This window comes from Portunus trituberculatus, chromosome 33 (genome assembly GCF_017591435.1).
Source record: "Portunus trituberculatus isolate SZX2019 chromosome 33, ASM1759143v1, whole genome shotgun sequence".
Taxonomy (NCBI): Eukaryota; Metazoa; Arthropoda; class Malacostraca; order Decapoda; family Portunidae; genus Portunus; species Portunus trituberculatus.
The window spans coordinates 2,943,553-2,957,601 of record NC_059287.1 but is presented as its reverse complement, the minus strand read 5'-3'; the positions used below and the strand labels follow the sequence as shown (position 1 = coordinate 2,957,601).

The 14,049-nt window shown below is 42.2% G+C and overlaps 1 protein-coding gene across 6 annotated transcripts in view; it reads right to left on the bottom strand.

The window, feature by feature from the left end:
- LOC123512248 (collagen alpha-1(III) chain-like) overlaps window positions 1-14,049 on the bottom strand; it is a 72,201-nt gene that overhangs the window by 4,722 nt on the left and 53,430 nt on the right. For 4 of the 6 annotated variants that reach the window (XM_045268518.1, XM_045268514.1, XM_045268515.1 and 1 more), the window contains 10 exons: window positions 13,373-13,477; window positions 12,971-13,068; window positions 11,311-11,612; window positions 10,917-11,085; window positions 10,635-10,817; window positions 10,409-10,530; window positions 10,080-10,302; window positions 9,848-9,982; window positions 6,773-6,838; window positions 5,712-5,831 (listed from right to left, as the gene is read on the bottom strand). In XM_045268518.1, the coding sequence (XP_045124453.1) occupies window positions 5,712-5,831; window positions 6,773-6,838; window positions 9,848-9,982; window positions 10,080-10,302; window positions 10,409-10,530; window positions 10,635-10,817; window positions 10,917-11,085; window positions 11,311-11,612; window positions 12,971-13,068; window positions 13,373-13,477 (1,523 nt within the window). Of the gene's footprint in view, window positions 1-5,711; window positions 5,832-6,772; window positions 6,839-9,847; window positions 9,983-10,079; window positions 10,303-10,408; window positions 10,531-10,634; window positions 11,086-11,310; window positions 11,613-12,970; window positions 13,069-13,372; window positions 13,478-14,049 lie in introns of all 6 variants that reach the window. The other 2 variants (XM_045268517.1, XM_045268512.1) reach the window with 2 other exon arrangements.

The following is a 14,049-nucleotide window of genomic DNA, read 5'->3' as shown; positions in this document are numbered from 1 at the left end:
GTGTGTGTATCTTGTACATTGTTATTAGGTCCCCTGATTCTCTTTTACATTGTAAGGTTGGCAGTCCCATTTCCTTTAGTCTTTCTTCATATGTTAGGTCTTTTAGTTCCAGCACCATCTTTGCAGCAATCATCTGTATCCTTTCTAATCTTCTTATATCCTTTTTAGAGCTTGGAGACCACACCACTGCTGCATATTCCAGCTTTGGATGTATCATGTTTGTGATGATTTTTTTCGTAATATCTTTGTCCATGTATTGAAATGCCACTCTTATATTAGTCAACATTTTATATGATAATCCAAATATCTTGCTTATGTGTTTTTTGGGCTCAGATTTTCCTGTATAATCACTCCCAGATCTTTTTCCTCTTTAGTCTTCATTATTTGTTCCTCTCCCATCAAATAGTTCCATACCAGTCTTCTTTTGCTCTTTCCTAGTTCCATTATGTGACATTTCTTGGCATTAAACTCCAATTTCCACTTCTTACTCCACTCATAGATCTTGTTTATATCTTCCTGTAACAGCAGACAGTCCTCTCTGGTTTTGATAACTCTTAGCAGCTTTGCATCATCAGCAAATAAATTAATATAACTGTTTACCCCAATGTGAATGTCATTTACATAAATCTGAAACATAATGGGGGCTAACACTGACCCTTGTGGCACTCCACTTGTTACTTTACCCCAAGATGAGTATGTATCTCTGATCACAGTTCTCATCTCCCTATCCTTCAAATAATCTCTTGTCCATTCTAGCAAAGTTCCTCACAGTCCTCCTATGTTCTCTAGTTTCCAAAGTAGTCTTCCATGAGGGACTTTATCAAAAGCCTTTTTTATATCCAGGTATACTGTGTCCACCCATCCATCTCTGTTTTCCAGTCCTGCAATAACTCTCAAGTAGAAGCTTAATAAGTTTGATACACATGACCGCCCTGTCCTGAACCCAAATTGTCTGTTTGATATGACTTGTTCCTCTTCTAGATGTTTAATCCATTTTTTTTAATAATTATTTCACACATCTTCCCAAAAACACTTGTAAGTGACACTGGTCTGTAGTTTAGTGGTTCAGTTGCCTTTCTTCCTTTAAATATCAGTATTATGTTGGCTCTCTTCCATTCTAGTGGAACTTTCCCTTCATTTATTGAACTTGTAATTATTTCCCAAATTGGATCCAGTAGTTGCTCTTTACATTTTTTTAACACCCAGCCTGATACACCATCTGGCCCCATTGCTTTTCTGACATCCAACTTATCCAGTAATCTTCCAATATCATTCTTGTGCACTGTGATTTCCTGTAATCCTTGGCAATGCAATGTCCTATTAGGTTCTGTGAAATCTTCTGCAGTGAACACCGTTTTGAAGCTCTCATTCATTATTTCACACATTTCCTTCTCTGTTTGGTATGTCTTCCTCCTTTAATTATTTTTTCTATTGTTTCCTTGTTCTTCATTTTGCCATTTATAAACTTGTAGAAAAGTTTGGGTTCATCTTTGCTTTTATTCACCACATCTTTCTCAAAGTTTCTTTCTTCCTCTCTCCTTACTCTAATATATTCATTTCTCACATCCCTATACTGCCGTCTGTTATTGTCATTTCTCTGTTTTATGAGTTTCTTCCAAGCTTTATCTTCTGCCTTTTTAGCTTCTATGCATCTAGCATTGTACCAAGTGTATATCTTTTTCTTAACTCTATAAAAAAGTACATATTTTTTTACTCCTTCATTATATTTCTGTAAGACTATTTCATATTTCCCTTGTATTGTCTTTTCATACATAATGTTTCTCCACTCAATATCAGCAAAAAAGATCCTTAGTTTTTTTTAAATTCACTCTTGCATAATTTAATCTCTCTCCTTTGTAGTCATCTCTGTACCTTATGTCATCTTCCTCCTGTATTTGCATCTCTAATGTCACATTATCACTTCTTTCCATTGGACTAAAGTATTGCATGATTGGAGGGGGCTCTGGTTTCTTTGTGAATACTAGGTCAAGCAACAATGGTTCTTCTTCCCCCTGTACCTTAATGATTCCTCCATCCACTGATTCATTGTATTAACCATAGTCAACTGTAACACCTCCTCGCTCCACTGTCCAGCATTATCCATTATTTCCATCTCTCTCCAGTTTACTTTTTTACAGTTAAAGTCTCCAACTACAAGTATTCTTCCATCTCTTCTTATCATGTTATCTAGGCACTTTATCACCTCTCTTTTCATATCTTTATGTCTTTGGTGGCACATATGTAGCTAACTATGATTTTTCTCTTCTCCAATTCCTGTTTTGATTGTTACTCCCATTACATTCACTTTGTCCTCACCATATTGCACATCCTCCACACTTATATTATCATGAACCATTATAAGCACTCCTCCTCCCCCTTTATCATTCCTGTTTCTCCTTCAGCTATCATATTCCTCCTCTTTAAAGTTAACATGGATTTCCTCTCTTAGTTTGTTTCAACAATGCACATCACATCCGGCTTTTTCTCTTTCAAATAATCCCTAACCTCCAACATGCTGGATAACAACCCATCTATATTAGTATAAGTCACTCTTAATTTCTTGCATAGATACCACTTCGTTAGTCTCATATCTAGAACCCTCCAGTAGAAATTCTTTTTCTCAATCTCCGTCCTTTTCTCGTTTTTTTCTTAGCACTTTCTCCTTTTCCCTCTCCTCTAGGTTCATATCTCTTTTTATCCATATATCTCTGTGTTCAGTATCATCACTGTGTGTGTGTGTGTGTGTGTGTGTGTGTGTGTGTGTGTGTGTGTGTGTGTGTGTGTGTGTGTGTGTGTGTGTGTGTGTGTGTGTGTGTGTGTGTGTGTGTGGCACAAGTGACATACACAGTAACATGCTGTGTTGTGTTGCAGGTATCATTATAACATACAGTGTGCCAGTGTTATTTATTACTTTGTTCATTACCTCCTGAAGGGTCCCTGCAGAAGTGGACTGCCCAGAGGCTGCCGGGAGACCTTCACTCCACAGGTTAGTGTCAGGTTAGGACAGGTTAGGCCAGGGCCAGGCTGGAGATGAGCCAGGTGAGCCCAGCACCACCTGAGGACTTACTAGTGGACAGTTCTGAGTTGCTTCTATTAGATTTTTTCTTTTTTGAGATTTTATGAGTTGTGTGCTGAGAATGTAATTGCATGCTGGTTAATGGAAGTTGCACTCTAGCATATCAAAATGTCAAGTTTAGAGAAAGGTGATCTTAGTACTGGTCATCCCATCAAAAATATTTATATATCATGTCATCACATTGACTGGAACAGAAGCAAGAGACCCACCCATTACAGCCACACACTCATTGTTGCATCAGCTGCACTTCATTCATCCCTGCTCCAGACCACCATCCTCCCTCATTCCACAGACATCCCTTCTGCACCAAGCACTCCTCACACTGTCCATCCACCCCATCACTGGCTCTCCCCTCAGCCTCTTTCCTCACAGTATGGCCACAGGAAACCCACTAAAATCCCAGCCAAGACAGAAGTCCCCACATCATTCACACATTTTCTAGGCTACAATAGATTAATCAGATAATGACTAGACCCTTCTTGAAAAATAGGTAATTTAGTGAGCGTACATGCTTGTAACTTTGTGTACAACTAATGTATGTAGTAAATGAAGTTGCATTGTCTGATGTTATGAAACAGTAGAGCACAATCCATCACCAAAGTAACAACTCATGCACAAGTGACGGTCAGTCAAGGAATCACAGTACAGTTGTTGTCAGAAGCCGAATTGCATCCACTCCTTTTCATTGTATGATTGTATTAGCCTTTTTCTTTCATTATCAACTTTGATCTGCTAGGAATCCACCAGTTATCAGGCACTGTGAGGAGACTGCAGCAGATCACAGGATCATTGGAAGAAGAAAATGCTAAGCACACACACACACACACACACACACACACACACACACACACACACACACACACACACACACACACTGGTAATGGAACAGAAAGGGATTATGAAGGAGTTTCAAGTAACTGTGGAGGAGATCAAGAATATGATGGGGAGTTTAGAAGTGAGAAAAGCTGTGGGACCTGATGGGGTATCAGGATGGATTTTAAGAGAATGCAGGGAGCAACTGGCAGAAAAAGTTTGTGAAGTAATTGATGCCTCATTAAGGGAAGGTGTAGTGCCCCAAGACTGGAAAAGAGCTAACATTGTCCCAATCTATAAATCAGGTAACAAGAGAGACCCATTGAACTATAGACCAGTGTCACTTACAAGTGTGGTAGCTAAGATGTGTGAGAGGGTGGTGAAGAATAGATGGACAGACTTCTTGGAGAAAAATGACATACTTTGTGAGTGTCAATTTGGTTTTAGAAAAGGGCGTTCATGCGACAAACCTGATATGTTACTATTCGAGGGTGATAGATGTAATACAGGAAAGAGATGGTTGGGCTGATGGAATATATCTGGATTTAAAAAAGGCCTTTGATAAGGTACCACACCGGAGACTGATCTGGAAACTTGAAATGGTAGGAGGAGTGCATGGCAGTTTACTAAAATGGATGGAAGACTTTTTGGTAGGAAGAGAAATGAGAACAATAATTAAGGACAGACCATCAGAATGGGGCTTGGTGGAGAGTGGAGTTCCACAGGGATCAGTGTTGGCACCAGTAATGTTCGCGGTCTACATAAATGACATGGTGGATGGGGTGTCCAGTTATGTGAGCCTATTTGCAGGCGATGCAAAATTGTTAAGAAAAGTGAGATGTGACAAAGATTGCGAACTACTCCAGGAAGACTTGGACAGAATATGGAAATGGAGCTGTACATGGCAAATGGAGTTCAACACGACAAAATGCAAGAAAATAGAGTTTGGCAAGAGTGAAAGAAGAATCAGGAGTATGTACAAGATAGGAAATGAAGACATAAAAACCAGTCATGAAGAAAAAGACCTTGGGGTGACAATTACCAATGACCTATCGCCAGAGAGACATATAAACAAAATAATTGGAGAAGTATTGAACTTATTGAGGAACATAAGAGTGGCGTTCGTATATTTAGATGAAGAAATGATGAAGAAAATAATTACTGCAATGATAAGACCGAGGCTTGAATATGCAACAATACAGTGGGCTCGAACTTAAAGAAACACATAAGGAAACTAGAGAAAGTACAGAGGGCTGCAACAAAATGGTGCCTGACTTAAGAGATTTGACTTATGAAGACAGACTGAAAAGAATGCAACTTCCGACCCTGGAAAACAGAGAGAAAGGGAGACCTGATAGCAATATACAGAGTGATGATTGGCATGGAAAAAATGGATAGGGAAGATCTGTGTATGTGGAATGAAAGAATGTCGAGAGGGCATGGGAAAAAACTAAAAATGGCCACTTATAGGAGAGATGTGAAAAATATAGCTTCCCTCATAGAAGGGTGGAAGCATGGAATAGTTTAGACGTGGAAGTGGTCAACGCAAGGAATATTCATGATTTTAAGAAAAAGCTGGACATTAATAGATATGGAGACGGGACAACACGAGCATAGCTCTTTTCCCGTATGTTACAATTAGGTAAATAGGTAAATACACACACACACACACACACACACACACACACACACACACACAGGAAGTGACTGCACTGTGCAGTATTGCTTGACTGCTGATTAAGACTTGACAAGGAATCAAACAGATATTAGCAGAGTACAACAGCAAGGCAATCACAAAATAAAAGAGCCCAAGTATACTTACCAGTGATCCTTGCAACTTCCCTCTCCAGAATGCGGACTCGAGCATCCATCAAGTTCATCTTTTCTCTGAGACTTTTAACCGTCAGGTACAATTCTGTGATGGAGGCCTCCTGCTCACCATCTGGAACAGGGAAATAGAGAGCTTACATTGCATCATCCTTTTCAGAACTAAGGAACCAAGTCAACTAAAACTGACCCTTTATCCTTATTTCCCAAATTACATTACATACTTTGCATATGGACAAGGAAATGAGGAACAAAAGATTGAAATATTTGTGCATACAGGTGCTTCCATGTGAAGTGCAAAGGAATAAGAGTCAAGATTAAGATGATAAGACCATGTAAGGAAAGATTTGTGTGAGGAGGGACTTGAAGAGTAGGTACCAGTGATTACTGATGAGGGAGAGTGTGACACCAACTGACATAACACAAGGAACCTACAAGTGAAGAAATGTCATTGGTGAAGAAGATATGGAGTGGCACTGAAAATTGAGAGACCTTCATGCATAAATAGAAATTTACACTTCGAAGAAAGGAGAAAAAAATTTTCCTGATGAAGATATAGAGTAAAATGGAAAAGCATGAAAACTTCCTGTATAAACAAAATCATAACAGCGTAAGGATAAAACTCCATAAAATTAGAAGAAAGAAGAAAAGTAAAACAGAAGAGAGGAAAATATTTTTAGATCTTGAGATGAGGCACACAGAAGCAAGGTTTGATAAGCACCCGACACATGGCACTACACCACCAAGGAACCTCTGCTCTTCTGGCACACCTGTCGCTTCTGGCTCCCTGCACACCAATGTAACACCAACATCCTCACCTCAACACAGCCACACCTCAACTCAGCCTTAATCCAGCCCCAATCAAGCCCAAAGCCAGTCCAGAGTGGCCTTCTTACAGCCTCAGCCAAACTTCAGCCCATCTTGGAGCAACCTTACCCAGGCTTACTGAATCCCAGAGAGAGAGAGAGAGAGAGAGAGAGGAAATTGGGGGGGAAGGAGAGACTATTCTCTCCCCCACAACCCCATAACAGCTGTCCTCTTTGCAGCAGTACTCACCTCGAGGGCCTTGTTGGATGCCAGCAGACCCTCTGTCTCCTCTGATGCCTGGACTCCCTGGTTCTCCTGCAAGAAGAAATACCACAAGTAGTCAGTAAATTTAACCACATGTGTGTGTGTGTGTGTGTGTGTGTGTGTATGTGTGTAATTCACCTCGGTCGCCTGCTGGTCACCCAGCCAGTCTTCCCCATTACGGAGCGAGCTCAGAGCTCACAGACCGATCTTCGGGTAGGACTGAGACCACAACACACACAACACACACTGAGAAAGCAAGGCCACAACCCCCCGAGTTACATCCTGTACCTATTTACTGCTAGGTGAACAGGGGCCACACATTAAGAGGCTTGCCCATTTGCCTCACCGATTACCCGGACTCGAACCCAGGCCTCTCAATTGTGAGTCGAGCGTGCTAACCACTACACTACGCGGTGTGTAGTGTGTGTGTGTGTGTGTGTGTGTGTGTGTGTGTGTGTGTGTGTGTGTGTGTGTGTGTGTGTGTGTATTCACCTAGTTGTAATTTTACAGGGCCTGGGTATCATACTCGTGTGGCCTCGTCTCCATATCTACACACATCCAACTTTCCTTTAAAACTATGCACACTCCTCGCTGACACCACCTCACTCAAACCATTCCACACCTCCACACATCTTTGTGGGAAACTATATTTCTTCACATCCTTCAAGCATATTCCCTTGGCTATCTTTTTACTATGCAATCTTGTAGTTCTATTTAAGTTTTCCTCTCTCAACATCATTTGCTCATTATCCACTTCATCCAGTCCGTTCAACAGTTTATAAACCTGTATTAAATCTCCTCTTTCTCTTCTTTGTTCCAAGGTAAGCAAATTCATTTCTTTTAATCTCTCCTCATAGGTCATTTCTGCCAATTCCGGAACCATTTTTGTTGCCATTCTCTGCAATCTCTCCAACTTCCTTATATGCTTCTTTTTATAAGGGGACCAAACCACTCCAGCATATTCCAATCTTGGTCTAATTACCATACTAATTAATTTCTTCATCATATCTTTATCCATATAATGGAAGGCTAATCCAATATTTTTATCAAATTATACGTTTCTCCAAACATCTTATCAATATGAGCCTCAAACTGCCCATGGTCTTGTATTATCACTCCCAAATCCTTTTCCTTTTCCACCTTTTTCAACACTACTTCTTCACCCATCTTATATGACCCTCTTGGCCGTCTTCCACTCTTCCCCATCTCCATCACATGACTTTTGCTCAGATTAAATTCCATTTGCCACCTCTTGCTCCACTCCCAAATCTTATCCAGGTCTGCCTGTAAAATTTCACAATCTTCTTCACTCTTCACACACCTACACAACTGTGTGTATGTGTGTGTGTGTGTGTATTTACCTAATTGTAACATACGGGAAAAGAGCTATGCTCGTGTTGTCCCGTCTCCATATCTATTAATGTGTGTGTGTGTGTGTGTGTGTGTATTTACCTAATTGTATTTACCTAATTGTAACATACGGGAAAAGAGCTATGCTCGTGTTGTCCCGTCTCCATATCTATTAATGTCCAGCTTTTTCTTAAAATCATGAATATTCCTTGCGTTGACCACTTCCACGTCTAAACTATTCCATGCTTCCACCCTTCTATGAGGGAAGCTATATTTTTTCACATCTCTCCTATAAGTGGCCATTTTAGTTTTTCCCATGCCCTCTCGACATTCTTCCATTCCACATACACAGATCTTCCCTATCCATTTTTCCATGCCAATCATCACTCTGTATATTGCTATCAGGTCTCCCCTTTCTCTTCTGTTTTCCAGGGTTGGAAGTTGCATTCTTTTCAGTCTGTCTTCATAAGTCAAATCTCTTAAGTCAGGCACCATTTTCGTTGCAGCCCTCTGTACTTTCTCTAGTTTCCTTATGTGTTTCTTTAAGTTCGAGCCCACTGTATTGTTGCATATTCAAGCCTCGGTCTTATCATTGCAGTAATTATTTTCTTCATCATTTCTTCATCTAGATATACGAACGCCACTCTTATGTTCCTCAATAAGTTCAATACTTCTCCAATTATTTTGTTTATATGTCTCTCTGGCGATAGGTCATTGGTAATTGTCACCCCAAGGTCTTTTTCTTCATGACTGGTTTTATGTCTTCATTTCCTATCTTGTACATACTCCTGATTCTTCTTTCACTCTTGCCAAACTCTATTTTCTTGCATTTTGTCGTGTTGAACTCCATTTGCCATGTACAGCTCCATTTCCATATTCTGTCCAAGTCTTCCTGGAGTAGTTCGCAATCTTTGTCACATCTCACTTTTCGTAACAATTTTGCATCGTCTGCAAATAGGCTCACATAACTGGACACCCCATCCACCATGTCATTTATGTAGACTGCGAACATTACTGGTGCCAACACTGATCCCTGTGGAACTCCACTCTCCACCAATCCCCATTCTGATGGTCTGTCCTTAATTATTGTTCTCATTTCTCTTCCTACCAAAAGTCTTCCATCCATTTTAGTAAACTGCCATGCACTCCTCCTACCATTTCAAGTTTCCAGATCAGTCTCTGGTGTGGTACCTTATCAAAGGCCTTTTTTAAATCCAGATATATTCCATCAGCCCAACCATCTCTTTCCTGTATTACATCTATCACCCTCGAATAGTAACATATCAGGTTTGTCGTGCATGAACGCCCTTTCCTAAAACCAAATTGACACTCACAAAGTATGTCATTTTTCTCCAAGAAGTCTGTCCATCTAGTCTTCACCACCCTCTCACACATCTTAGCTACCACACTTGTAAGTGACACTGGTCTATAGTTCAATGGGTCTCTCTTGTTACCTGATTTATAGATTGGGACAATGTTAGCTCTTTTCCAGTCTTGGGGCACTACGCCTTCCCTTAATGAGGCATCAATTACTTCACAAACTTTTTCTGCCAATTGCTCCTGCATTCTCTTAAAATCCATGTGTGTGTGTGTGTGTGTCTTTGGAAATAAAATGGCAGTGAAAAGATGATATCAAGCACCACAACAGTACCCAGATAATACAAGTATGTCACATACACACCATTAAGAACATGAGCTTAGTGGTCTGACCTTTATCACCCTTGGGTCCCGGTGGCCCCGGGAAACCACGAGGCAATGGAAGACCAGGCCTTTCAAGTGGATATTCATCGTCATCGATATGAAGGTTGTCACCGCTGCCCTCAAATGCCACATCAGGGTAGTCCCCTGCAGGAAGAGTGTTGTGTCACCCTGTGTCAGCACAGAACAATGCAACATAAACACTGCAGCAATCTGTGAGGCTCACAGTGAATGATGAACTCACCATAGTAGTTGCCCAGACCAAATCCCCCAGGTCCCTGGTGTGATGATGGTCCGGGTGGTCCAGGGGGACCAGGGGGACCTGGGACACCTGGAGGTCCTACAGGGCCAATATCTCCTCGCTGCCCAGGTCTACCAGCTGGTCCTGATGGTCCCAGAGGGCCAATCTCCCCCTTGGGTCCAGGCAGGCCCTGGTTGCCAGCAATGCCATTAAGCCCAGGGTCACCCTGTGAATGGCAAGAAAACTCCCATGGCAGCAGTGGACAGTGCAGTGCAACACTTCACCATACAGAAAATCACCACAATACATACTGACAATGTTCATTCACCCACCTTGGGTCCCGGTGCTCCTGGCAGCCCCACAGGACCCGGCGGTCCATTTGAACCCTTTCCTCCAGGCAGTCCATCCAGGCCACGGTCACCCTTGGGTCCTGGCACGCCCACTCCAGGCAGTCCTGTGTACAGAAAAAGAAGCTGGAGGAAGCCATGTGTGTGAAGCATCAGCTGCCAGTGTATAAGGCAGCATGCACTCTTCTGTGTCTCCTGTCACAACACTCACCTTGTGGGCCTGTTGGTCCTTGAGGTCCAGGGGGACCTGGCTCACCTGGGCGGCCTGGCAGTCCCACTGGCCCTGGCCTGCCTGCCACGCCAGGCTCACCACGGGCGCCAGGCACACCAGGGCTGCCAGGCTGGCCAGGTGAGCCAGGGATGTAGTTTGGTTGACCATCCTGCCGCCCATCACCTGCGGAAACACTACTGTCACCAACAGGCAGCTGCCAGCAAGATAGTATCCTAGAGTCACTGGGTTGTATCTCTGCACTCAATATTTGTCCCTTCTTACCTGAATTACTTGTTACCAAACCAGGTAGTCCTGGTGGCCCTGCTGGCCCTGCTGGTCCGGGGGGTCCCTGGGGTCCTGGGCTTCCATCCTGACCAGGGATGCCATCGCGGCCAGGGATGCCTTGAGGTCCGGGAGGGCAGGAACACTGGTCTGGACTGGAGCTCACAGCCTGTGGTCAAGGCAGTACCTGTTATAATGTGACTTTTTGCCCACATCCCTGCCTGCACCATCCCATCTCTGTCCTTGGCCGTTAATATCATTCCTCCGGCAGGTTGCCACCGGTGTGTTGCATTAAAAAGATGGCTAGTCAGACTCATGGTGGAGGTGGAAAACACCACTCCACCAACAATGCCCAGTGAGCACTTTCCTGCAGCAGGTCCACACCGTCACTCACCTCATAGGTTGCCTCAGGAAGAACTTCATTCCCGCCGCGCCTCCCACTCACTCGCCTGTCACTTCCACGCCCTCGATGTCTGTTGGAATTCTTGTTGCGTCCTCTGTTGCTGCCTCGTCCGCGTCCCCGCCCACGCTTACCATTGAGGGGGTGGTCCTGGACGTGGGAAGTGTCTGGAAGGCCCATCTGGATCACTGTGTCCTTCAGGGGCGGGAGTGACGCAGATGGTGACCGCAGTAATTTGGCCTCCAGTGTGCGGACCCGAGACTCGAGGTGTTGGATTTGCGTGCAGTTGAAGCATCCTGTGGACAGTACAAGGTGTTCATTTCAATAGCCTACCCACACCTCACTTCATTTATACAGAGATGAAAGGAATGCAGAAGGAATCTACAAGAATACACTTTCAGTTCAACCAAAACCGTAAAACATGAAAAAGAATATCAATTAATTTGGAACAGGAAGAGCAACTTACCGTGTATAAGCTAAACTGAACTGAACCAAGGAAAATGTACACTTACGTAATCCCAAAGCGAATGCATGAAAGAGGAAAAATCTGTCATTATAGGAGAAAAAAAAGGGGGAAAATATAAAGTGCTTGTCAAACGTAAATGTAGGATTTTCTGATTTCCATCTTTTAATATAAGACATAGCCACAGCTTCCTAGGTCAAGGCCACAGATGCATTCCTTGGTCGTGTCACACACACACACAGTCATCCCCAAGAGGGTTCAATATTTTATCCCTTCCTCAGCAACAATGGCGGAGTTATTCGTGAGTAGCGATATTGATGCCACGTTGTTGTTCATTTGTGTACGTATGAAACAACTGAAAAGAAAGAGAGTTTGTGGAGAAGAGAGTGCATGGCTCGCACGACGAACATGCTGAGATGCAAACCTGCCGCTACACTGACGAGATAAGTTGGTGAGAGGTACAAATTTCACACAACTTATGCTCCAATATGCAAAACAACAATCAAAACAATGGATGGACCTTCTCAATCATTTCCAGCACGTGTATATAGATTACACTTATCACACCGTGTATACGTACAGGGACTGCCACGTGTAGCTACCCCTGACGGCTTCTTGTGTCTGCTCTTATTTTCTTGTGTTCTTGTGAGTCTCATTTTTCATGATTCAATAAAATACTTGCATTTTAAAAGTATTTATGATTTGAGGTCTAACACAAACAAGCGCCATTTTGAACCTTAATCCCTGTCCAAGGAATGTATGCAATCTACAGCTTCCTTGGCCTCAACTGTTAGGATATTCCTTTGACTAGCTCTACAACCTGGCTTCCAACAAAAGACAATACACTATCGTCCTTTTGTAGAAAGTTCGACGATACAAGTGCTAATATGATAAACCCTCAGGAGCTTGCGAATATACGAGACGCATATTTTGAAGCATTTTTTTTATTCTCTCATGTATGGAGTATTTTAAGTGCCACTGAGACGACCAGTCGGTTTTTCATGAGTACCGTTCGATTGATGATAGAGAATCCTTGTTAAACTATCAATAGAATTATGAAGATGCTCTTGAAATCGCCTAACAGGAAAGAGGCGTGATAGACACTGAAAAGTTCGAAATCAGTGAGGCTTATCTTCATCCTACTTATGCGAATTGTATGAAAAATACAGTGGCTGCCTTTGCTGGTCTTACTGTTATCACAGTTGTCGCCGTGGAAGCCTGGACAGCAGCCGTACTCCGTCTCCTGCACTTCCTTGAACGTGATGGAGTAGTGGGGCCGAGTCAGCGTCCTGTCGTGAAAGAGGAAGTGGTGGTTCAGTGATGCGATAGAAAGGGAATGACGAAATAGTGGAATTAACGTATCCAATCTTTATTTATAAGGCATACCACAATAACTACTCATACTAATACTACTGCTACTACTACTACTACTACTACTACTACTACTACTACTACTACTACTACTACTACTACTACTACTACTACGAACATTATAAAAGAGAAGCTATATTACATGAGCCATGAGACTTACACGTTTTGTTTTTATTTCCGACATTTCCGTTCTAATTGAGGGAAAATCTTATCAGCACTTACATTAATCTGCTCCTCTGGCCGACAGCGACCCTCCCCGTGTATGTCTCCGTCCCGTTGAGCACCTTGCAGGACACCATCTTGCTCACCGTGTAGGGGCAGAAGTTCCTGTAGGGAAAGGAATGAGATTGAGTACCATGACGCGTTTCCATATTCTTTCTGCTTACTATTTGGTGATTTTATACAGCTTCAGAAACTTATATGGGGATTAAGATAGTGAAGACTGGCCATTAATCTTCTGATCTCCATAGACCTTTCCTCATATAAAAACAAAATCGTCTAATCATACATACTCAAGGTAAAAATGCATCCCAGTACTGAAGTGTTTAAAAATGCGTATAAAAGGAAACGCTAACGATACAGAAGAGCCCACTGAATAAAGTATACTACAATCAATAGGCTATATATATATATATATATATATATATATATATATATATATATATATATATATATATATATATATATATATATATATATATATATAGCAAGGCTGTCTCTAATAATGAGTAGCCAAGACCAGACGCACGGCTTTCACATTCACACTCATTCACACCACCCTCGTTGTCCCTTGCCCCACTACCCACACTTTAGAATTTTGAAGTTTACTATCATCGCTCAGTCTTAAAATGTTCAAATTGAAGATAGTTTTAAAAAAGTTGTTGAAATTCATAATACTT